This window comes from Neolamprologus multifasciatus, chromosome 18 (assembly GCF_963576455.1).
Source record: "Neolamprologus multifasciatus chromosome 18, fNeoMul1.2, whole genome shotgun sequence".
Taxonomy (NCBI): Eukaryota; Metazoa; Chordata; class Actinopteri; order Cichliformes; family Cichlidae; genus Neolamprologus; species Neolamprologus multifasciatus.
The window spans coordinates 13,773,788-13,800,261 of record NC_140456.1 but is presented as its reverse complement, the minus strand read 5'-3'; the positions used below and the strand labels follow the sequence as shown (position 1 = coordinate 13,800,261).

At 40.0% G+C, this 26,474-nt stretch overlaps 3 protein-coding genes across 3 annotated transcripts in view; all 3 read right to left on the bottom strand.

The window, feature by feature from the left end:
• Positions 1 to 18,684, bottom strand: part of LOC146497512 (uncharacterized) — a 48,646-nt gene extending 29,962 nt beyond the window's left edge. The window contains exon 1 of the mRNA XM_085141589.1: positions 18,595 to 18,684. The gene's annotated coding sequence lies outside the window, so the exon portion shown is untranslated. The remainder of the gene's footprint in view (positions 1 to 18,594) is intronic.
• Positions 2,774 to 6,303, bottom strand: LOC146497514 (uncharacterized). Its single transcript, XM_085140301.1, has one exon. It carries the CDS (start codon positions 6,301 to 6,303, stop codon positions 4,918 to 4,920), a length of 1,386 nt encoding a protein of 461 aa, XP_084996427.1. The 3' UTR covers positions 2,774 to 4,917.
• On the bottom strand, positions 8,785 to 18,601 carry LOC146497513 (uncharacterized). The gene is made up of 2 exons (XM_085141592.1): positions 9,492 to 18,601; positions 8,785 to 9,395 (listed from the first exon to the last, which is right to left on the bottom strand). Exon 1 carries the CDS (start codon positions 16,288 to 16,290, stop codon positions 9,499 to 9,501), a length of 6,792 nt encoding a protein of 2,263 aa, XP_084997718.1. The 5' UTR covers positions 16,291 to 18,601; the 3' UTR covers positions 8,785 to 9,395; positions 9,492 to 9,498.
• Positions 18,685 to 26,474: the final 7,790 nt, after the last annotated feature.

Here is a 26,474-nt window from a genome sequence, read left to right as displayed (position 1 = left end):
ACAACTATTTGGGAACTGTGACACTGCCTCACTCCACCCTGAAGGTAGAGATCAGAGAGAGACTGGTACCCCTAGCATGCCATGAATTTCAACTACAGGAAGAGGCCCCTTAATCCCACCCACAGCCGCGATCTGGATATTGCACAAATAAATAATGAAATAAAATAGGCTGAAAGTTTAACTTAGTAATTAGGAAGTCCTGTGTTTGGGTTCAATTTTCCGTAAACCTGACATTTGTTTCTTATAACTGTTGCTTCACACTATCCATCCATCCATCCATCTTCATCCGCTTTATCCGAGGCCGGGTCGCGGGGACAGCAGCCTAATAGGCACTGTTAGTTGCTTCACACTAACAGTGCCTATTCCATCTAAAAACAGCAGCATGGTTTCCATATGACACAGAGTGATAACTTTGATTGAACCTGGTTGATTGAATCTTGATTAAATTTGTATTGTTGCTCGCACCCCTTTGCAAAGACAAATTAAAAACTCACAAAGACAACCAGCTTGTGTGTAATTCTATTTATTTCAGAATGTTCATAACAGTGGCCAATAATGTTTATAGGCCGTTTTCACCAATATGTTTTAAATACATTTAGATAAACTTTTAAAGTATGTAATATCATATTGGCACATTTCCCTGCAGTTTTATTGTCCACTATTGTGTAAAAACATTTCCATAGTAGTAAGGGAAATTACTACAGTTTACAGTAACCTGCACCACTGGAAGAAAACAGGAAATCACTGCAATTATTACTACTAACTCACTTTTATTTTGACAGAAATAATTTAGAGATATGGATATATGGTCCATCCATCCATTTGCTTCCGCTTATCCTTTTTCAGGGTCGCGGGGGGCGCTGGAGCCTATCCCAGCTGTCATGGGGCGAGAGGCGGGGTACACCCTGGACAGGTCGCCAGTCTGTCGCAGGGCTAACACATAGGGACAGACAACCATTCACACTCATTCGCACATTCACACCTAGTGACAATTTGGATTATCCAATTAACCTATCCCCACAAGCTGCATGTCTTTGGACGGTGGGAGGAAGCCGGAGTACCCGGAGGGAACCCACGCAAACACGGAGAGAACATGCAAACTCCACACAGAAAGACCCCGGCCTGATGTTGGAATTGAACTCAGGACCTTCTTGCTGTGCGGCAACAGTGCTAACCACCGTGCCACCGTGCTGCCCTATATATATATAGGATATATGGTTTTCAGGTGAATACAGATAATATGTATTATAATTTCATTGTTAACCTCCCTCACCACCACCATCATAGTTACACTGAATTAAACAGATAATGAATGGGATGCTACATGCAGGTTTTTTTCTGTAGCTTCTGTGATTCATTGCAAGCAGTTTCTTTATCTCCAGTGCTTCTTTCACAGTCAGGCTCTTGCAGTCACCTTGTGCTCCAACCAACAGAAAAGAAAATCAAGCTGCTAGATCTTAATATAACACATGTGTAGTTTATCTCTTGAACACTGGAGGACCCTCAGGTACTCTGGAGTTATTGATTTAGAAGCCTTTGAGAGTGATTATTAATATAATTTAAGACTTTGTTGCTGCATTTTTGTGTCCTCTTTGTGCACTGGCTAAGGAGTCAGAACATGTGTGACCAATTTCAGCTGTTCATATATTTGAACATTGAGTTAAAAGGTGACAAATGTCAGCAGGTCTCAGGTTTTAAAATCTTTCCTTTTTGTTATTGTCAACATTGGTATTGAAAGATTAAAACTATCACATCTAATATCACCACACTAATTTGCTGGACACAGTGTAATTATTCCTTTGCTACAAAGTCTAAGCAAGTTAACAAATTAATTTACAATCTATACTGAGCTAAAAATGGCTAAACAAACAGTTTTTTTTTCTGTGATAAGCACACTGAATACAAAAATTAAGTTAAAATTAAATGAAGGTACAGAGATATCTGATAATGATGATTAGGCAGGTGGAAGATCTCCAGGTTTTCACTGTACTTCATTTGCTTGTAAGAGTCACATTCTCTTCTCTCGCAAACTGAAAAGAAAACAGAAATCCACTCTGGTCAGATGCTTACCACAATGCATGCTACTCCAGGTACCTCCCATCCCTTTCATTATGAATCACATATAATATGATGTCAAATTTGATGTTACCTTTTCATCAGAGGAGGTTGGCAACTTCTTTCCTGTGTGGATCGTTTTGATCTTTGTAGCCCTGGTTAGCGATCCAATTATTAATAGTAGTTAGATGGTCATCTGTCATAACACCTTTGTTTTTAACCCTTAGATGCACCTTAGAAAAACAACCCGTGGGGTCAAAAATGACCCCACGGGTTGTTTTTCTTCAAAATCTTTAAAATGCAAAGTTGTAATATATTCATATTCCAGGTATTCCTCATAAAATATGTTTGTAACATGAGGCCATATACATTTTTATTTATTTTTTCATTAATTTAAAAAAAAATGCTGTTTTTGTATCACTACCCCACTCTTCCACAAGTGGGGTCAAAAATGACCCCAAGCAGTTCCTATGGAATCTTATATAAAACTTTCATTTTTAGCAACTCCGACCATCCCACTTAGACTTCTGATGGATCAAGAATTAATTTTTACACAGTAACATACACGATTTATAGTCAGGGCTGCACATAAGTGGTCCGCAGGTGCGCATTTGCTGTCAAAAGAAAAGTATTCCCGGAAATTCAGAGAATACACGCTTCTTTTGCAGTGGAGGAACACCTAAGTAATTGCTTATGGAGCTTGCTTCTTCAACATCTTTTTTTTTTTTTTTTTTTTTTTTTTTTAATGTATTTATTTATGCAAGTTTCAAAATTTTTACACATTCACAAACAGCGGGACAGAGGGACACAGACAATAATGACAATAACAACAACAAAAAAATCAAAAACAAAACACAGGAACAAACAAACAAAAAAAAACAAACAAAAAAAAAACAAAAAAAACACAGCAACAAACCCCACAACAGGGTACACGGCCAGCACTTATTAAGACAGCAGAGAGAGGAAAAAAAAAAGCAACTGGTATACATGTCAAACAACTCACAATCCAGTGAGTCCAATCCACAAAATCAAATTCACAAGATCGCTAGGAGGAGCCGATAACAATTATGCAATAACAGTTATGGGCAACAGCTCAGAATGAAAGCAGTTAAAACAACGTGGTCAGGACCCAGGGCGTGAACTGTCCTTCTTAATGTGGTCTATAAAGGGCCCCCATATCTTCCTGAACTTCTCCATGGAATCAGATGTAGAGAACCGAATTTCTTCCAGGTATAAACAGGAGACCATCTCCTCGAGCCACCTCTTGAAGCAGGGAGGGGAGGCAGATTTCCACTCCCCCAGAATCAGACGTTTGGCAATCACCATACCAAACATGAGGGCCTGTTGAACAGCAAAGGGAAGTGCCAAGGAGTCGCTGGAGCAGCCCAGGATCACCATAAGACAGTCAGGATACAGTTGCCTATCATAAACAATGCTATAGAAACTAAAAATACTAGTCCAAAAGGCTGTAAGCGTAGAACAGGACCAAAAAAGATGTCCAAGAGTACCGTCCACAAGTTTACATTTATCACATTTGGGGGAAACGTTAGGAAAAATCTTGTTCAATTTGGTCTTGGAATAGTGCAGTCTATGGACAACCTTAAATTGAATTAACTGAAGCCGGGCGTTAACAGAGCATAGTTTTATCCGGCTTAACACTTCAGCCCATAAATCGTCAGTGATAACCAAACCAGTGTCCCTTGTCCAAGCCTCTTTAATATGGCAAGAGGGGGGTGCTGAAGAAAAAAGGTGCTTCTTCAACATCTTTAAGAGTTCTGAACAAATGTCTGTCCTCCTCCAGAAGATCTAATGTACGCAAACGAGCGTTCCAACTTCTTATATGGTACGCGTCTTTTATTTTGACAGCAAATGCGCACCTGAGGACCGTTTATGTGCAGCCCTGTTTATAGTTTCCTGTGCATTTCAAACATTGTCCTTTCTGATGTTTTTTTTTAAATATCTAAAGTAACATGGCTGCTATGAGGCCAGCTAGGATCCCTGTGGCCCTACAAATGATCCAGGACGGATGGGATGAAGAGCCCATCGGAGGCACTGACTCAGAATCTGACATCTAAGATATAGAGTATCCAGACTATTGTCTCCCCCATTGAACAAGGCCAGTCAGATACAGAGGAGTCCTCTGATGAGTCCTCTGAAGAGGAAATGGATATTGAGTCTAACAGAATGAGCCCCTCTTACTGCTCTAGCCACAATATTACAAATTAGTCGGCCAGGGCTTGCATCTGGGTCTAGTACTGTCTCCTCAATAGATGCATGGAAGATGTTCATGTCTGATAATATAATAGAAGAGGTGCTGACATGCACAAACATGGAGGCACAAAGAGTAGCCACAGACAGGGGAAAAGAGTGGAAAAATGTAATCAAACATAAGCTCCTGGCCTTCATTTGATTGACCATTCTTGCAGGAAGTGAGAAGAACTGGGATGTACCAGTTGGTGTGTTTTTGGGAGTCCTCTGCATAACCCATTGTACAAGGCCACTATGTCAATTCAAAAATTTAAAGATATTTGCCGTTTCTTGCACTTTGAGGACAAGAGGACCAGAGTCTACCGACTGAAAACAAACCACATGGCAGCTTTCTGCTACATATGGGGCCTGTTACTGGTCAACTGCAGGCAGAAATTCATCCCTAGTGATTGTGTTACAGTGGATGAACAACTTGTGCCTTTCAGAGGGAAGACCCAGCTTCTGCAGTATATGCAGAGCAAGCATACAAAAGTGATACAAAAACTGCAATTTCTTAAAATTAATGAAAAAATAAATAAACATGCAAAGGGCCTCATGTCACAAACATGTTTTATGAGAAATACCTCAAATGTGAGAATGTTACAACTCTTTGTTTTAAAGATTTTGAAAAATAACTACCGAGTTTATAGCAAAATGCATTGATTTTATTTGGGGACATTTTTGACACCACTCGTGGAAGAGTGTAGGTATTGGTAGGTTGTGCATCCAAGGGTTAAGCTGGTCAAACCATTCCTTTACCATCTTTTCACTGTGGTATGGAAAACTTTTTTCAAAATCTTTAAGTCTGCTTTTGCTTATATTTGTATTCTGGAAGTTTTTGAAGTTCCTGCTACTATCCAACCAGAATCTTGGCATTGAACCAAGGATTGTCAGCTTGAAAGTACCCACAACATCATTACTACTTATGGCTCTAGTCAAACGGTCTCTGAAGGCTTTTGATTTTGTACTGGGAAATTCACGATGTACTTCTGCAGGCACATAAACTGTTGGAAGTTCACGGCCATGATATTTGTGTACATCAGAAATGTTCCCAGTAGATGAGTTTGTTGCCACTTCAAGCATGGCTTCTGCTAATCTGCTATTCTGGTTCAATTTTCTGGCCTTCAATATGCTACTGACTGGTGGCTGGTGATCTGCATTGAGGAACTTTCCAATTCCTTTATTTCCTTTTGCATGTGTTTGCCAGTTTTTGTATTTATCTACTTGGCCAACTAATTTCTGACGTAACTCTTTGCTTTCTTTTATGGCTTGTTTGGGTGCAGCTCCCTCTAACATGTACCAGTCCCCTCCCCTGATTGTTTCTGTTAATTTTTTCCGCTTGACGAAAGACTCCCATTGGCCTGGGTAACTGAGGAGAGCATCGGCCTCCACAGATCGAAGACGATTTGCTTCCAAAGTGATGTCTTCTTCACTGGCTTGTGGTTTCATTCCACGTGCCCAAGCAGAAAACAGACAGCTCTTGCCTTTGTTGTCTATGCTCACTGTCTGGTTATTGATGTGCACATCATAATGGCCATCGGGGTATTGGTCACTCTTTGGTCTGTAGATCAGGGTCACAGTTTGATTGGCATGTCTAGTGTCTGGGCTCAGCTCCTGCATTTTGGTAAGTCTTCCATTGCTGTCCTCTGTTAGGATGACAACTTTAGTGCCAGTGGCTTCTGACAGGACTCTGATATCAAGAATGGTGCCTGCAGTCGTGGAGTTCTTGAGCTTTTCAGCATGTGATCGTGAGCGCTGACCTGCCTCTCCTTCAACTTTTAGGTTAGAATTGGGGTTTTTTGGCATGCATGCAATGTATCTGTTGTCCTGTCCTGCTCTGAGCTTTTCCTCTGTTCTGTCACTCTTTAAACCCTTTCTCACATATTTACCAATAACACCATTTGCCTGGTCTTTAACAATAGAAACAATGTGACTGGAGAACTTCTGGTGGAAAACTTCCACCAAAGCATCAGCCAATAAAGTACACAGCAAATCCAGCATGTCCAAATTAACACTGTCAGATTTGATTTCAACACTTTTAAAGTGTCTATATGGGTCCACACCAGAGAGTGTTAATTTAACTCTTTTTGGAGAGTTGGTATGTTAACTCTGATTTAGTGTTAAACACCAAATCTGTCTGGAGTTGATAATTTAACACTTGGTGTTAAGAGTTTATATATTAACTCTCAAAGAGTATTTTAGTTTAACTACGTAAGAGTTATCTTCTAATTAATTCTAAAAAGCGGGAATTTTACTGTTCTGAACTTCTAGAAATTTCTTTTGGAAATAAACATTTACTAAAAAGACGCAATGGTTTTTGAAAAACATTTATTCTGAACTGTGCACCACAATTTCAAAACATTTTCTGAAAGATGTAACAGTGTACATGTTCTCACTTTCATTAGAATTTTGTTTATCAAAAGGTCTGACATAGGTGAGCTGGTAAATGCAAATAACAGCATTCTCATCACTTATTTCAATAAATACAAAATACAATATGCATGTCCTTCATTCATCACTTTCTGGAACTTCAACGCACTTCTGCTCTCCCCCATATTCCATCTTCACAAGCATATCCTATGTGGAGATTGAATAAAAATTAGTTGACACTAATTAATGGCACAAATCAATTGCAGCACAGTAAAAGAAAAAGGAATCCTTTTTGAGCCATTACCTGTGTAAAGTATTTTCCCAAAAGACAAGGACACAGACAACAGGTAATACTGAACTAAATGTAAAACCTCAACCTTTTTCATTTTTACCTAAACCGTGTGCACAAAACTCTGGAGGAATCTAAGTGCTAACGTAGAACTCAGTCGGGACTCAGGACATCTGCTACTGCTGTTTGCTCGTTTTTTATGGGAGATCGTTTTCAGGCTTCAAGTAGCACCATTATATCAACATTTCACATTCTAGACATTGTTTTAAGTGTATTTGACCAAGAAATTTGACTGAAAATTCACATGCAAGCTTTTTTTCAAGGCTGTGGTATTTGCCCGCAAACAATACCTTTCAGCTAGCTAAAACAGAATATTATGCTATCAGCGAGCAACATGGCTAATGCCTTTCACACAGCTTTGTCTCAACTCCAAAGAGCCACAGAAGTAAAAACTATTAACAATAATTGAAACAATCTTTGAAAACATGACTTACCAAGCATGGCAAACAACTCAAATATGTAGAGCAAAATGTTCTGAAACGGCTTCACTTCAGCTTCGATTGGAGCCGTGCTGGGGGCGGAGTCTGTGAATTTACTCTATTGGTGTCATAGCCCCTGTAGGAGTTCAGAGTTAAGAGGTCAAGAGTTAATGTTTCCATTGTAACACCTCCAGATTTGAAATAGAAACACTCATTTTTAACACTCGATTTTAACTACTATCATTTTACACCTCAGAGTTACATTAAAAGAATGTGACTCTACTTAGAGTAAAATTAACTCTAAGACTACTAACACCAAAACATTTAACACTTTTGAATTTGCTGTGTACTGATGGTGCTGGCTAAATCCTGCTTGAATTCTTTCAGCAGTTTAATGTCTTCTGCAGACAGATCACTTACATTCACAGTCTTTGATTTTTGTTGCTTTTCTTTAAATTTTTTCAGCTGTTCATGAAAATTTGAAAAATAATTGTCTGACAGGCTGAGCACTGCACTGATGGCTTCCCCTGTCAGTGTGACCATGTGGACACCTTGTATAACTGTCAGAATTACTTTTGCTGTTCCTCCAGTGTGTGATTTAGTTTTTTCAATCACTGTGTAGAGGGATGAATTCAGTTTGTTCTGCCACCTGAGGTCTTCATGGAATGGCTGTATTGCAGTTTTGCTTAACTCTGTGAAAACGGCCAGCAGCTCTTTCAAAGTAAAACAAAAAAGGATCAGAGAGAGACTCGAACCACTAGCATGCCATTAGATTCAATTACAGGAAGAGGCCCCTGAATCCCACCCACAGCCAGGATCTGGATAGAACACAAATAAATAATGAAATGAAATAGACTGAAAATGTAACTGAGTAATCAGGAAGCCCTGTGTTTGGGTCCAATTTTCCGTAAACCTGACATTTGTTTCTTATAACTGTTGCTTCACACTAACGGTGCCTATTCCATCTAAAAACAGCAACATGGTTTCCATATGACACAGAGTGATGACTTTGAATGAACCTGGTTGATTGAATCTTGATTAAATTTGTATTGTTGCTCGCACCCCTTTGCAAAGACAAATTAAAAACTCACAAAGACAACCAGCTTGTGTGTAATTCTATTTATTTCAGAATGTTCATAACAGTGGCCAATAATGTTTATAGGCCGTTTTCACCAATATGTTTTAATTACATTTAGATAAACTTTTAAAGTATGTAATATCATATTGGCACATTTCCCTGCAGTTTTATTGTCCACTATTGTGTAAAAACATTTCCATAGAGATAATATATTTTATAATTTCACTGTTAAACACCCCCCCCCCCCCCCTCACTACCACCTTCATAGTTACAATGAATTAAACAAAAATTACACACCGTTTGCATGATAACGAATAGGATGCTGCTGACAGTGAACTACATGCAGGTTTTTTTTTTCCTGTAGCTTCTGTGATTCATCACAAGCAGTTTCTTTATCTCCAGAGCTCCTTTCACTGTCAGGCTCTGCAGAATCACTCCAGCTGTCACCTTGTGCTCCAACCAACAAAAAAGAAAATCAAGCTGCTAAATCTTAATATGACACATATGTAGTTTGTCTCTTGAACACTGGAGGGCACTCAGGTACTCTGTGGATGATTTAGAAGCCTTTCAGAGTGATTAGTAATTTACTACAAGAAATTGTTGCATCATTTTAGTGTGCTCTTTGTGCGCAACAAAAAACAAAACAAAAAACAAAACAAAAAACAAAACCTGTCATAAGTTTGCAATCTACATTAAGCTATAATGGCTAAACAAGCAGTTAGGACTTTCTTTTTTTCTGTGATAAGCACGAAAATTAAGTTAAAATTAAACCAAAGGCACAGAGATATCTGATAATGATGATTAGGCAGGTGGAAGATCTCCAGGTTTTCACTGTACTTCATTTGCTTGTAAGAGTCACATTCTCTTCTCTCGCAAACTGAAAAGAAAACTTACCACAATGCATGCTACTCCAGGTACCTCCCATCCCTTTCATTATGAATCACATATAATATGATGTCAAATTTGATGTTACCTTTTCATCAGAGGAGGTTGGCAACTTCTTTCCTGTGTGGATCATTTTGATCTTTGTAGCCCTGGTTAGCGATCCAATTATTAATAGTAGTTAGATGGTCATCTGTCATAACACCTTTGTTTTTAAGCTGGTGAACCCATTCCTTTACCATCTTTTCACTGTGGTGTGGAAGACTTTTTTCAAAATCTTTAAGTCTGCTTTTGCTTATATTTGTATTCTGGAAGTTTTTGAAGTTCCTGCTACTATCCAACCAGAATCTTGGCATTGAACCAAGGATTGTCAGCTTGAAAGTACCCACAACATCATCATTACTTATGGCTCTAGTCAAAAGGTCTCTGAAGGCTTTTGATTTTGTACTGGGAAATTCACGATGTACTTCCGCAGGCACATAAACTGTTGGAAGTTCACGGCCATGATATTTGTGTACATCAGAAATGTTCCCAGTAGATGAGTTTGTTGCCACTTCAAGCATGGCTTCTGCTAATCTGCTATTCTGGTTCAATTTTCTGGCCTTCAATATGCTACTGACTGGTGGCTGGTGATCTGCATTGATGAACTTTCCAATTCCTTTATTTCCTTTTGCATGTGTTTGCCAGTTTTTGTATTTTTCTACTTGGCCAACTAATTTCTGACGTAACTCTTTGCTTTCTTTTATGGCTCGTTTGGGTGCAGCTCCCTCTAACATGTACCAGTCCCCTCCCCTGATTGTTTCAGTTAATTCTTTCCGCTTGATGAAAGACTCCCATTGGCCTGGGTAACTGAGGAGAGCATCAGCCTCCACAGATCGAAGACAATTTGCTTCTAAAGTGATGTCTTCTTCACTGGCTTGTGGTTTCATTCCACGTGCCCAAGCAGAAAACAGACAGCTCTTGCCTTTGTTGTCTATGCTCACTGTCTGGTTATTGATGTGCACATCATAATGGCCATCGGGGTATTGGTCACTCTTTGGTCTGTAGATCAGGGTCACAGTTTGATTGGCATGTCTAGTGTCTGGGCTCAGCTCTTGCATTTTGGTAAGTCTTCCATTGCTGTCCTCTGTTAGGATGACAACTTTAGTGCCAGTGGCTTCTGACAGGACTCTGATATCAAGGATGGTGCCTGCAGTCGTGGAGTTCTTGATCTTTTCAGCATGTGATTGTGAGCGCTGACCTGCCTCTCCTTCAACTTTTAGGTTAGAATTGGGGTGTTTTGGCATGTATGCAATGTATCTGTTGTTCTGTCCTGCTCTGAGCTTTTCCTCTGTTCTGTCACTCTTTAAACCCTTTCTTACATATTTACCAATAACACCATTTGCCTGGTCTTTAACAATAGAAACAATGTGACTGGAGAACTTCTGGTGGAAAACTTCCACCAAAGCATCAGCCAATAAAGTACTGATGGTGCTGCCTAAATCCTGCTTGAATTCTTTCAGCAGTTTAATGTCTTCTGCAGAAAGATCACTTACATTCACAGTCTTTGATTTTTGTTGCTTTTCTTTAAATATTTTCAGCTGTTCATGAAAATTTGAAAAAAATTTGTCTGACAGGCTGAGCACTGCACTGATGGCTTCCCCTGTCAGTGTGACCATGTGGACACCTTGTATAACTGTCAGAGTTGCTTTTGCTGTTCCTCCAGTGTGTGATTTAGTTTTTTCAATCACTGTGTAGAGGGATGAATTCAATTTGTTCTGCCAGCTGAGGTCTGCATAGAATGGCTGTATTGCAGTTTTGCTTAACTCTGTGAAAACGGCCAGCAGCTCTTCCTTTCTTCTCTCATCATTCAGGACATCGTGAAGTTGTTTTTTGTCCTCAGGTTGTGAAAGAATAATGAGGTCTACTAATGAAGATGAAGGCTCTTTTTCTATTTTTAATTTCACTTCATGATCAGTTCTCTCTTTCACCTTGCTTTTGATTTCTTCTAATATTTTTTTAATTACTTCATCTTCTGCCTTTCCCAGTCCATAGGTGATGAATTCTTCTGCAATTTTTTTAGCTGTGTGTTTTACAGCATTCTTCATATTTGTCATTAAAACAGTACTGAAGCCATCTTTAGCTTGTCTAGAGAGAAATTTTGGCATTGACTTAAGCTGTTTGCCAAATTTAACTAAGGTTTTAAAACATTTGAAGCCCTTTGAAATCAGCTTTCCAACTCCAAACCCAATGAGAGACACTCCAATAGAAATGGCTTTGTCTATAGCCCATGACTTCCAGCTGAATTCTCCTGTCACCATGGCCTCAATGCCAGTGATGCAGTCTGATATTCCCTCAATAATGAGTCCCATTCCAACTTGAGCAAATGTTCCAAATGTAAATGCAGTGAGCAGTGCTCCTCCAACAATCTGTAAAACTCCAAGAAAGAACACCAGAAGACCTTCCCATGAGAAACGAGGCTTTTCTTCCACAGAAAATACATATTTCAGACCTCGACTGTAGAGATTGTGAGCTTCAACTTGGAGATCTTCATCAGCATCTGAAAATAGTGAGAACGTCGGAGATTTTTCAGCCATTCCATCCCTCCCTTTCTCTCTTATTTCTCGTAACTTTTGGATAGCCTCAGTAATGTTTTTTTCAAAGTAACTATACATTGTGGACCTGGTTGATAACTGTTTTTCCAGGCTGGTTGTGTTGCTGTTGGATGAGTCAGCAGAGGACATTTTTACAAACTGAAGACAGACAATTAGTTCCTCATTGGGAAACTTCAAAGATTCCTGTGCCTTTGTTAGATCATCTATGGCCTTAGTGAGGTAATCTGATTTCTTTTGTTGTATAGTGCAGTATGCACGAGTGTAAAAAGCTACAGCTGCCCAGCTTTTATCCTCTGTCGTGGCTTTTTCAAACAGTCTGGCTGCAATATCCCACTTTTTTTCATCCAGTGCAATATTTCCAAACTTGATGTAAATGCTGGAACATGGTGAAGTCTGACTTTCAGACTGACTTTTTGCCTTTGACAAATCAGCTTCCAGACTCTCTTGCAGTTCATTTCTCTTCAACTGATCAATTTCTTCTGATTTAGTTTGCAGCCAAATCCCCCAGAACTCATTCATGATGGCAACAACAGCTCTTTCCTCGTCTCCATCAGTGGTGTCATAAATATCTTGAAGTGTTTCACAGTATTCTGAAAACAGGTCCTCCCGCAGTTTCATCTCAGCAACATCATTCATCATGTGACTTATCTTTTCTGCTGCAAGTCGGTCTCTTGTGCTGTTGGCTTCCTCCAGAGAGGACACTGTGCTGAAAGATGGCTGCAGGTGTTCGGTGGAAATGATTGTCTGAGCAGATCCAGGTTTACCTTTGCGTGCAGTTCGTCCAAAAGCCTGGAGTTCCACTCTTGTGTTCTCAGAGAGGAAGGAGAGGATCACAAATAACCCCCCATTATTGTTCACCTTTGGGGACACTTTAATGTCTGTACCACGCCCAGGAAGGTTTGTGGCAACAATGACATCACCAGGATGAAGCTCCTTGTCTATTTTACTCAAACTGTCTCTGTCACTGTGGCAGTAGAGAATGATTTCACCTGGGATGCTGCTCTTCAGCTCTTCGTAGATCTCTTTTGCTTTGTTGATAGTTTCACAGATCACCAACGCTGCTCTTCCTTCTCTGTATGAATTTGGGGAAATCTGAGCTGTGACCACATGTTTTATTTCAGATTTCCATTCTTCAGCAGTTTTTTTCAGAGTACCTTTGACCTCAAATAACTTCTTCCTGTTGAATGTTGGTATTTTGCAGGCAGAGAGATTTGGATACAGGTCCTGCAAAAACTGAATGTCTGCTTTGCTCCCCAGTGTTCCTGTTGTTCCATATATTTTTCCCTGGTATTTCTCAAAAAAAGAAACGTTGGAAATGTAGTTTGTCACTGTTGAAATTGTGCTCAGTTTGACTTGGTGTTTAATCTCCACAAACTGCTGCAGACCATCACCCCATTTCTTATTCAGTTCAACAATACCAGTGGATCTGAAGTCCACTGGACAGACGTTGTCATTTTCTACGACATATTCTCGTCCTTGTTTCAGTAACATTGCCAGAAAGGCATTCTGAACCCACACTGAGACTTTCTTCTCCACCAGATTCTTCAAGAAACCAGGAATGCTGATTTTGTCTTTATTGTTTTCACATGGGGTGTACTGAATCATCTCAGAGATCAATTCTGCAATGGGCTTAATGAGAACTTCTTCTGACTTATAGAGAGGACAACACAATCCTTCCTCCAAGACAAGAAATGAAAGCTCTGGGATGTCCCGGTCATTGTATGGACTGCACTTTTGAAGACAGAGCAGTCTCTTGTCATCTAGCGTGTAAACAGTAAAGCCGTAAGGCACATAGTCCTCAATTTCTTTGAAAAAGTCAACCATAGCATCCTGACTCACTGTTTTCAGTTTACTGAGAATTTCATGGTTTTCACTCTTGTAGATATCTTCTGAAAATCCTTTTGGCACAATGTTGGATTCTTCAGCAATAGTTAAAATGTCCATTGGATGTTTAATTTCAGTGTCTTCTGTGTTCATTGAGTCATAGATGGCCTTGAAGAATGAAGCAGGAGGACCTCGTACAAATGTCTGGTGTCCTGTAGATAGGAAGCCATACTGACTGACGTGGCTCCAGATCATGGTGAGAATAATGTTCAGGTGCTGCATGGAGACCATGGGGCTGGACAGGTATGTCAGCTGCACTCCTTGATCTAGCAGCAGTGAGTCCACTTCATCAATAATGATGCATTGAAAGTTACGATCAGGCCTCACATCCTTCATCTCAAATATTTGGCGAAGGTGATCAGCAGCAAAGGCTTCAATGGTTCCATAGACCACGTCCTTCTGATAGCATTCTTTCCGATATTTATCCTCATTTTTATTTGTGTTTGTGTCGACTGTAATGCCAAAGTATGTGTAAAATTTGGCCCATTCTTCAGCATCTCTTTGACATAACACAGATGAGCTGGACACCACATCCACCTTTTCACCTCTAAGCACACGCAGCACTGCAAACATCGCTATGACACAAGATTTCCCTTCTCCAGTTCCCATCTCCAGGAGCTTCCCAGTGTCAGACAAAGCCAACAGGCACCAGCTTATCATCTGAGTTGTCCTTGGAAACCACTTCCTTTCAGCTTTGTGGAGGTGTACAGCATTGCATAAGACTGCAAGGATCTCCTGAAGGTCCTCTGTCTCCATGCTGTGACTCAGAGTCCTAGCTTGCTGTATGTCTCTGTGTTTTTTAATTTCACCAGTTTTGATTAAGTTTGTTACATGAGTTACTATGTTGTATGATTTACTCAGTGTTTGTCCATCAATTTCTTTCATCTGCCGTATTTCATAAAAAAGGTTGTCAATGCTTTCAGTTTTCTCATCTTTAAGGCTCTTGTCTAGATGCTGGATCAGATTCTTAGTTGTGCATGAATCTATGAGCTCAAGGAGAGAGTTGTTGTTTTCATCTTTCCACTTGGAAGAAACCTGATATGTTTCCATCAAATGTAAAATCTTCAAGATGAAAATACAGTTTTGATCATGGTGGTGGGTAGTTAATGCTTCAAGAAGATTTAAGACCTCTACTGGTGACCAAAGTGTTTTTTTTCCAAGATTTGAAACCATCTTGAAGACTTCTTTGGTTTCTTTGTCTAAGTCTTGGAATTGTTCCACACAGGCAAATAAATTCTCCAAACACCATTTGCCTGCAGGATCTGTCATGTTTTTAACAGCTTCTGTTTCTCTAGCAAACACTTGCAAGAGATTTTCCAGAAAGGTCAAAATAAAGATCTCATTAGAAAGCAATTCCTTTCCTGTGATTTTCTTTGAGATGGTGATGATTTTACTGCCAGTGGTTGTATTTTTGTTTAGGATACTGTGAAGGACCTGAAAAAGGGCCTTAATAAACATGTGTCTCAGTTCCACATCTTCACTGTGAAATTTACTCATGAGGTTCTGCAGGACCTCTGCAGCAAACACCAGAGAGTCATCGTCTTTGAGTCTTGAAAGTTCCAGATTATGGAAAGCACTGAGACTTTGTTTTTCAATAATGAATCCATGACTAAACTGTGTATGCCCTGTTTCCATTGCCTCTATGCCATGTTGAACATAATCTGACACAAAATCATCCATTGTACCATAAACAATGTCTGCTTCATAGACATCCTGGAATGATGGATCAGTCTTCTTCATGTTTGTGTTGAGTGAAATGTCAAGGTGCTTGTAGAAGTCAGACCACTCCTTTGTTTGCTCCTCTGAGTGAACATCAGAGCTCAGCACAATATCCAGTTTGTTTCCCATGCAGACTTGCATGGCTGCAAACATGGCTGCAACACATGGGTCTTCTTCCACACCAACCAGTTGTACTACTCCACTTTTCTGAGTCAGCACCAGTGCACACCACCGCACCATCTGCCTCACTGTGGGCCACCAGCCTTTTATGTTGAACACTGCTTTGCAGAGCTGACACAGACACTTCTGTATGTTGTCTGCATTCAAAGATTCACATTTAAATGAATCTTTCATAAAAGGTTCTTCTTTTGGTATATTTTCTGTATATTTCAGGACACCAGTGTTAATGTTTTTTATCATATCAATGACAGAGTCATTTAAATTCCACAACATCTTTGCTTCTTCTAGAACTGCAGTTACACTGCTCTTATCTTTTCCTCTTAGAGTCTTTTGGAAATCCTGACAAAATCTCTCAGGAGCAGCAGATTCAAGGAGCTGGATTAGAGAGTGCCCACAGTCATCTATCCAGTCTGGTGGTATGTTATACACTTGTACCAAGGTAAGGATTTGAGTTATGGAATCATCATCTGCATATTTCTGTGACAGTGCTTTAAGCAGAGTGACTGCCTCCATTGGACCTTCAGGAGGCAGTGATACAGGAAACAAAAACGAGCCTGCCAAGCTGGTGAGTGAGAAAGGGTAAAGAAAACACTGCACAAACCTACGCTGCCCAGCCTTTTCCTCACAAATGACTATTATTAACAAAAGGGATGAGCTGAGGCTACAGCTGGAAGATAATAGACTCACTGGGGACTGCTGCAGAGTTATGGATTTACCCAGCAAAACCCAATGCACTTGTCAAGACAGAAACCAGAACTCAAAGAAACAACAACAAGATGGGGGTCTTTCCCTTTATATTAATGAAAAATGAGCAAATAATACTAAGACTGTGGACAATCACTGCTCTACAGACTTAGAGTTTATGAGATTTTTCTTCCCCGCGAGATTCAAGCTATTCTGACCACGGCACTAGATATAGCTTCCAATGCTAAATCTAACTCAGCCCTTAGCCTTCTACATAATGCCATTCGCACCCACCTGAATAAGAAAGATGAATAAGAAGCAGCACACATTAAAGCTGACGTCTTTAATCATGTGGACTTAAAAGTAGTGTTCCCCAAATTTCACCTGCATGTAAACTGTGCTACATCTGCGAAAAGGATAAAGTCTGCTCCAACATTAAACAGAGCTACTACAAAGCCTCACCATCACCCGCCTGGGCCAGTTGGACCACATATCCCTGTTTATGTTGCCAGCTTACATCCCCCTCGGGAAATGAACCCCGCCACATTTCTAAAACAAAAAAACTGTTACATTTTTTTTTACAATGTAGAAAAACAAAACTGACACTTGTAAGACTTCATTAGAGGTGTAAGCATTACAGAAGGCACCTTTTAAGACACAGAAAAAGGAATTTTTTTTTTCTATCCTGGCTTTTTATAGCAGATAATCCCTTAAAAATATTCTGCACTAGATCAAAAATGGAAGAAAACCATGAATCAACATATGAACATTGACTGACGCTGAACAAAGTTTTAGAGGTTTTATTAGAGACATAGCTAGGCATTTTGCAATTTGGCATGATTTGTAAAAGTTTCAATTTCTCTGGTATTGAACAGCAGAAATTAGGCTTTCTTGTCAGAGGTCATTTTTGAAAAAAGTAAATAAATAAATAATAGTGGGCGAGAGTGCTGTAAAAAACAGTAGACTGGTGAAAAAGCTTGCACACAATTGCAGCCAGTGACATATTTACCAAAAGAATCTTTGAAAAAAGTGGGATACAGTAATATTGTTTTCCAATGGAAACTAAAAAACAGGTCACTGCCTACTCAAATACACTCAGCACTGAAGTCATTAGACTTAACCGAGTAATAAAACAGATTTGCTCCTGGGATACACTGCATTGGCTGTTGGAGTCTGGGGCTCAAGCTCATATATGTGTAGAAGTAACAAAATAATTTCAATCAGAGTATTTAATCAGATAAATGTTCAGTTTATTCCAAAATAGAAAAGGCTTTTGCTTTGAATTACATCTCTGCTCTCCTTGTAATATATGCATAATAATTTGAATGCAGCTAAACAGAAACAACATAAAAAAACATTACATTTTCAACTTCATTTAACCCGATTTAAGCCTAGAAGTCTTTTACCACATGTTGTGGGCATCTGTTGAATTAACAGCAGCCTTTTTCTTCTTTTAAAGAAAGACATAAAGTCATCATTTCAAATCCTTTTTGTAAATTGCTTCCATTTTACATTTTAAGCACCCCCAAAGCAAAAGCTTCCCTGTCAACTTGTGGCATCACGGCAGCATCTTAGTACCATCTAAGTATGTTTCTCTAAGTGCAAAAGGTGAATGGTGATACAGTCATGTTTGGAGTTGGTTCAAGTGTGGACCCAAAAGCAGACAGAGGAGGGGGCAGATTGCAAAGTGAAGCAAAACTAAATACAACATACATGAGACAAGAGTTTCCAAAATAAACCAGGAAATAACTAAAGCATGAGAACACCTTACACAGAGATGGGTGGTATAGACTGAAAGAGTGACTATAAGCAAACTATAACCAAGAACTAAACTAGATAGCAAAACTGTAAATAAGAATAGCCCAAGGATGAAAACAAAGAAACTAACCATGAATATTTGTAATAGAAAACTCCAAAAACTCAAAGCACCATAACACAGGACGCCCAAAAATAAACATAAAAGGAAATGACAAGATTTTAACTCGCTGTCTCTCCAGCAATATGTTATATTGTGGACTGTATTGTGGACGCTGTCCCCAAATTTTAAATGAATAAATAAGATGTCATTAATACAGCAGTAGGCCCAGGCTATAACTAAACAATGGACACGCCATGCAGTTGTGTCTTACATACTTGGCTTTGAAATGACGACTCTGGTTCAGTTTTGTTGAATTCCTATTTCCCGACTCCACACTCCTTTGCTTGTATCTGTGAGGATGCAGAGACTGTGAAGAGAGAATGGGGGACTGAGAAACAACAAGGGAAAAGCAGAAGTGCAAAATGCTAACCGGTGTCTTATTTTACGAGTAATATCTTTGACAGCCCATGTTGCTCATATGCAGAGGAATTTGGCTGAAAGTCTTTTCTCCTCAGTGCATCTCTCCATCAGTATTTTCTAACTGTATCTTTAGGAAATATAAACATGCAAAACAAGTCCATCTAAACAACACCATGCAGCTCTGTGTGTCTTCATAGCTCCAAATTAGGTTAACTTAGTGTGTGCACAGTAACATTATTGCCATCTGTCAAACAGACTATTTAATAGCCAAATCTAGAAATGAACACACACACACACACACACACACAACACACAAAATACAGCACTTACTTTCTTGCTATGTCAAAATAAAAGCAATACGAAAACAACTTCTCATCATTACATTTTTTTTATGCTTTATGTGTAATAATGGCCATAACTCCTAGTAGTTAATAGCCCTACTTTATGATAACCTCTTGAAGTAAAGCTAAAAGTCTGCGCATAAATCACATTTTGACTGAAGAAATATGCATTAAAATCTGTCATTTAATCTAATCAAATTTGATTATTGGTCACATATAAACAGATATAAAAGAAACTCCTTAGCTCACTCTTGATGTGCATGAAGTGTTCTGAAGTCTGCCACATATAAAATAACACATTTATGCTTTTCACCTGTCTCTTGGTGTGATTTCCTGCTGCCTCGACGTAAAGACAAAGGTACACGTCTTTGCTTCAGAGGATGTCCAACACCATCTGGGTTTACAGCTGTGTCATCCAGAAAACCACAGTTTGCGTCCCCATCTGAGCTTTTATTCTGCCCGTGAGTTTCGTTTTGAGTCACTGTAACGGGACATGTTACGCTTTGTACGTTTTCTAAACGTACAGAACGTTTTTCTGTTTTGGGGTTGTTTCACCAGCTATTTACTTTTGCTTTCAGAGTTAGTCATTTGAGCTGTTTGCAAAAATCAAGGCATGTAAGGGCTTAGAAACGTGACACTGAAAACAAATGTTGACTTTTCAGATTAAAGATATTTTCACTTGGACTATTCCACCAGGCTCCTCTCACAGTGGTACATCCCATCTTCCCAATATAGAAAAGTCACGTGTTTTCTGAGAAATTTTGTTGAAATGTCCTTAATTTATGGTTGACCATAAAACGACAACGATGCATATTAAGTAGAAAACCTTGAATGAACAAATAAGTGAGTATAAAAGTTTGTTATGGGTTTTTTTTCTCATTATATTTATTCACTTATTGCTTTTGGTTTTTTCTTTTGTAGATGGAGTGACTGAGTGGGACTCTCCTTTACAGATATGATCCAGACCAGTTGGAGGCAGAATATCATATAATTAAAACAACAACAAGCAAAAACAAAAAAATTCAAAATTTTTAATATTGATTTAATAAAATGAATAAACCTGTGATTTTAATGCGAAGCTGCCTCTTGTTATTTACATGTTAGAATCCTAATGTTTAATGGTAAGGTTAAAAAGGTTAAAAATATTTAAAACAGCATCATCACAACATTCATCCTGGCCATACATAAAGAAGCACAATAGTTTAAAGTGTTATTAGTAATTTGCTGTGTATCAGCAGAAATACCACTGAAGTCTTACTGCACTTTAGCAGTGACCTCGCTGCTGTTTCAGTATTGTGTTAGGGTGCAAATATGATCAAGGATCAATGTCAGACTTCAACATATATATTCAGTTAAATTCAGTGATGGGAATAACGGTGTTACTTTTTTCAGTAACAAGTAATCTAACTAATTACTATCGTTACAATGCCATTACCGTTACTAACAAGAAACTTGATCACTTCAAGATGACAAAGCAACAAGGTGCTATATACGAGTTTTTAAACTGTGTTGATAGGCCACGTAAAACCAGAGTCATGATAAACAGTATATACGCGGTGTTTTTTCCTAAATACTTTCATAACGTTTACTTTCTAAGGACAGCGCTAGCAAACACTCTCTGCTTTTGACCCAAAAATAAAAAAAAATTAAGCAAAACAAAAGACACCCCAAGTGTGTAGATAGTGTGTAGCGTAGTGGATAGTTTTGTGTTGTGTGTCAGAACAATGAGACGACTGCTGAATGACACAGGTGCTGCTAAAAAGCCACCAAAGGTAGATTACAGTGTAAACGGTGTCTCTAGGTAGAAAACAGGAGGAGTGATACACCTGTTGCTGTCAGACCTGCAGGTATCAGGCTGTGATGTTCTCTTTTATAGTGGACAGAAATTGTTTTTGGGAGTGGCACAAATAATTTGTGTTACTTTTTAAAGAAGTAACTAGTAGCTATAATTAATTACTTTTTCAAAGTAGCTTGCCCAACACTGGTTAAATTAAATATTCAGTTAAATTAAACCTGACAGTTGGTTTTCATACCATTGAAGTCCCATTGACCTTCAGTCATGATTTCAACATCGTTTCAGTATAGACTAGTGTGATTTCACAGTGATGTAACTTTAAACTTCATATTTTGGATATTTACACTAATTGACACTTTTCCGAGCAGTGATGATGGGAAATCAGTTGGATATTAAATAAAACAAGTTGAGTCTTAAGAGGAACAATTTGGTGGTAAATGAAAGTCAACCACTGACCTGAGTTTGACCTCAGTTTCAGGGCTGAGAAATCACAGTACCAAAAAAAGATTTATTGTTACTCGTTATTCTGAAAGTCAATCACTTTCTTAAACTTTGTTCCAGTTTTGTTAAAAACTTTCCACTCAGTTCGAGGCAACTGGAAATCCCTAACATATGCAAAAGCAGTACTATTCGGCATTATAGTATTATAATGTTCCATCTAGCTTTCACTCAACAGTGTTGTCACAAGTGGTTTTCTTTGGCCTGCCTTTGTTTGTCCCACATTCTAGTGGCAAACATTTCAAAGACCCATGAAAGTCTCGCCAAAGACACACAAAGAAAACCTCTGCTGTCTTCCCAGTCTAAATCCCAAACTTTACTTTAAATTCATCATCTTTTGCTTTCAGTCAAAGTAGCAATACCACAGTATAAGAACCAAGTGTTGAAATTACCTTCATAAATTTAATTTAGCAATGTAGTATTCATCACCCTAGCTCACATAAATGTTGCTGGCCCATTTTGTTGTTTTTATATCCCTCAGCTGCTGAGATCGTGTGAGATTTACAGACTTTAATTGAACTAAAGCCAATTTTATTTCAGGGGCCTCATTTATGTCATGAGCTGGAATCGGCTTGACTGTTTTTGAATTCAAAAGCACAACCCAACAACAGACTCTTCCTTGTTTCCCAAAAAGTTTATTTAGAAGATCACTCATCAGTCACCGGCATTTTAGGGACACAGTTCAGATGGACGAGGAGAGAGTGGTAAGTTAGAGCCAGAGCAGATGTAAAGCACTCCTTTCTCAGGAAATGCAGACCAGTTCAGAGTTTCCAGGGAAGGCTGTCACTGAAGGTAAATGGTTTTGCTGACAAAGAAGGTAACATATTAACAAAACAACAATGGCCCCACCTTATCATGCGAATTCCTGAGGATTCCTCACGAATTCCTGACCTCAGGAATTCGCATCCTGGGCCGTCTGACCTCAGGAATTCGCATGATAAGGTGGGGCCAGGTTTCACAATGAGCTCACCCGAAACTCTGGCTGATTGGGACCCACACCCAGTTTCACACCTTGGCTCAGGCGATTAGAGGATCATCAGGGGGTCCTTTTGTCCCTCTGTGGGGGGACACTCCCACTAGGTTTAAATCTGGGACTCCCCACCATTTGACCTTAGAACTGAAGAAGCTTCTCGGATGAGAGGTGAAACATCTTCAAGTAACTTAAAGAAGTCCAGACGCTTTTCTTTGCAAGCTCCTTTGACTACGATGACCTGGATGACTGAGAACCTTCACAGACATCTGTTAGATCAATTGTTACAAACCAATCTCGCGGGTGACTGCATTCAAGAGCTGTCTGAGTATTAGCATCTTGAACTTGTACATTCATAGATACTTGTTCAAGACTCGCAGCTTGCAGGATGGGACAAAGTCCTCCAACTTTTTTCGGAACAACAAAATAACAGCTGTACCAACCGTTTTATGTCTCTGACGCGGGGACCACTCGTATTGCTCTTTTCTGCAATAGCGCCTTTATTTCTTCCCTCAGTATCATTGCTGCTTTGATGCCAATGGTAGTGTTTACAACTCTGCAGAAAGGAGGCGGCTTGACCTGGAACTGCAACTGGTAACCCATAGCAACAGTTTGCAGCACCCACGGAGAGGGCGCAAGTGTGTCACTGAGGGAAGTGAGCAGCCAGCCAGCAGGCGTGCAGCACCGTCGGTGGGGCATGTCGTCCCCGAGTGTGTCTGCAGGGGAATGCATCACCTGCCTTACCTGGCTCATTTTGCCTGCATGCTGAGTATTTGTGATTATTTGACAGTAAACACTCTTTATTGATTGTAACATGGGAATATGCACATTCATATGTTTTGGTGCAGGCAACCTTCCAGAATTACAGCCTTAGGCATTTTGTAGGCATGGGGTTTGTGCTTGGGGCTGACAACCTGAACAGAACTTGGACGGCGACAGAGGAGTAAAAGCAGCTTCTCCCTGCCACTGGACTCTTTCTTCACTTAGAACCAGAACTTGGAGGGCTGAGGCTTCTTCCTCCTTGGCGTCGGGTCCCGCCGGTGCCCTTTGCTCCAGGCTGACTGGCGTGTAGATCAGACTGGAGGATGTGCTTCCGCTGGCGGCACACCCACTGCAACAGTGGGTGCCGGTCTCTTGCCAGTCGGCAGAGGAGTGGCGGGCCTGTGAGAGCTAGCTGTGGGCTTGGGCTTCGCCTGACGTCTGGGAATGATGTTGCACAGAGCTTCTGTCTGCTTCTTCCTCAGATCAAACCTAATGTCTGAATAACCCAGCTGTAGACACTGGTTCATCCATATATACAGCCCTGTCCCTCTCCGGGACATCAGAGAGGGTCAGCCATAGGTGCCCCTATGCCACTACTGTCAAAGCCATCCTTCTTCCCAGGGAGAGCGCTGCACAGCGGGACTGACCACATTAACAACTGGTGCCAGCGGGCTGTCATCAGGAACCAGCGACCCGAGCTCCGCCAGGCACATTGCCTGGTACGTTTGGAGCATGGTGACAAATCATAGATGTCCAGGCTGATGTCCAGCACGTCATCGTCTTCCTGGGAAGCGTGCTGGGAACCATGCTCCTGCATGACCCCTCAACACATTCCATATGGTAAGCCCAGCTAACTGCGGGGACATAAACCAGGCTTCAGGCACCGTCTACGATCTCCTAGCGCAGACGATCCCCAGACAGGGCAGGCATCATGCTGGCTGTTGTGCAAAGAGAAACCGCATCCCCAAGGACAGGGGTGAACAGAAGATTTCTGCTTTGCTCACTTCGGTTTTAGTCACTGCGACGTGAAGAAAACACTGAGCAGTTTATATCAGTATGTGAATTGTCCCACACGCTTCTTAAGGCTCTGGATCTATGTTGATGTTATCATGTCTCTGCAAAAGGAGATATAGCTGCAGACAACGTCAGTGAGTTCATTAATGTCTCTACACGATTCTGTAAACACCGACCAGTCTGTACAGTCAAAGCAGCCCTGCAGGGCTAAAGAGGCGTCGTCACTCCAAACCTTTATGTGGTGTTTCCTCACCTTCTCTCTTCTCAGCACAGTCTTATAAACTGGCAGGAGATGCACCATGTTGTGATCCGAGGATCCAAGGGCGGGGCCAGCCACAGATGTGTACGCACCTTTTATGGAACCGTAACATAGATCCAGATAGCCGTCATAGCTTCATCATTCTCATCATTCTCTTAGGGCATCTCCTAATCAGAAGGTTGGTGGTTTGATCCCTGGCTACTCCAGTCTGTATGCCAAGTATCCTAAGATATCCAAGATACTAATCCCAAGCTGCTCTCCGATGTGTGTGAATGTTAGATAGGACAAAAAGTGAGGAAAGTTGTGTAAAGCACTTTAAGTGCTCAGATTGAGTAGAAAAGCAGAACCAGTCCATTTATCATGTAGCTACCCTGACATTTAATACTGGATACCATACTCTCTTTTAATGGAATTCATCCTTTTAACCACTGATCAGACTTCAAGAATTTCTGTCTTTTTCCTTACCGTGTTTGTCTCCCTTTGCATTTTTAATAATTCTTCTTGTGACCTTTTATTTTGAGTAAGATTTATTTTTATTTTTTAAAAAAAAGTTATTTCAGCTTTTAATTGCTTTTAATTACTTTATCACATTCCTTTGTCCACCTTGGTACAATCTTCTTTTTGCTCTCACTTCCTTCTTTATAGTCAGCTTGCTGCTTGTAGAACAGGATTATACACATCATAAACATTCATATCAACTATGTTGCATTTCCTGGCCACTAAAAAGCCTGAGCAGAAATGAAACACCACTTCTGCGCACCCCCTGTATCATACTCCTCTACACCCAGTTCGATCTCAGTTATTACAGGATGGTGGTTACTGATCTGAGATCCCTGTGTTGGTTTTGTTCTACCATTATTATAATAACGTTGGTCCAGGATTGATGTTATGTCATGGCTTTGCAATGTGAGGAAATTTCTTTTAAAATTTCCATTATTTATGTTGGTTTACTAGTGTTTTTTTTTTTTTTTTTTGCTAATGCTAACTGGATGCTCAGACAATTTCACTGGTCAGTTGTTCCCCTCCTCAGTTGTGTCCTTCAACATAAATACACCCTCAGTAGGGAGTGTATTTTACTCACAATACACCCTCTGCTGAGAGAGGCCTACCTCAGGCTGTTCAGATCTGGGTGTTTACCGTAACATCTCAGGGCCCAGATGGTTTTTTTTTTCTCCTCATCCAGCCCTAGACTGCAGTGCTCAGCAGTCCCTGAAATTTCCCTGAGGGTGTTTGGGAAGTGTGTCTGTGGTTGTAGTGATGAAACCCAGCAGTCGACATCCACTGTCCATCCATTTCCTGTTCTGCTTTAGCTTGGTATATCGCAGCCTCTTCCCCTCACTGACGTCTTCCTTTGATACTGTAGTAGTAGTAGTACAGAGAGAGGTGGACCAAAGTACCAGACTGGTCTTAGGATGAATATAAATGTACTACTTTGGCACTTTTGTTTCTTGTCCAGGTTTCAATTATAATATTTTGTGTGTTCCTTTTACCAAAATGCAATCGTACATTTACACTAATAAAAATTCAAGACAAAGTGATGCATTTCCTTGAAATTTTTATTCAAAAAACATACACAGCACAGGGTATTGGCTATAAATTACTACCCAGTTGTATGCAATGTGACCCACCTACCACTGGGACAAAAACGTAAACACAAGAACAGCAAATTTAGGTCAGAGTAATATCACAAACTAACCACTTATTACTAGTTTTAATTCACTTTTTTGCATAAATAAATACATTTCTTAAAATATGGGAACCATACATATTCCCTTGTGAGTAATTTCAACTTTTGCGAGATCTCGCAAAAGTTCATCTTTATTATTTTTTTCTCCAATGTCTGTTGCGGGGCTCCGTATTTCCGTACTATACTACCTCTGTCTGAACTGTTTACTTCTAAACTGGGGCACTGTGCCCCCACCACACTTCCATCCCATCACCTGTTTCTCCGTCTTTCTGGCCCTGTCCCACTACAAACCGTCATCCACTCATCTTGGAAGTCGGAATACGCCCTAGTTCAATAATTCTGATTTAATCAAAAACGCACCATGAATTCACGTCGTCGTGCTCCACCCAGTACGCCACAACCGGTGCGT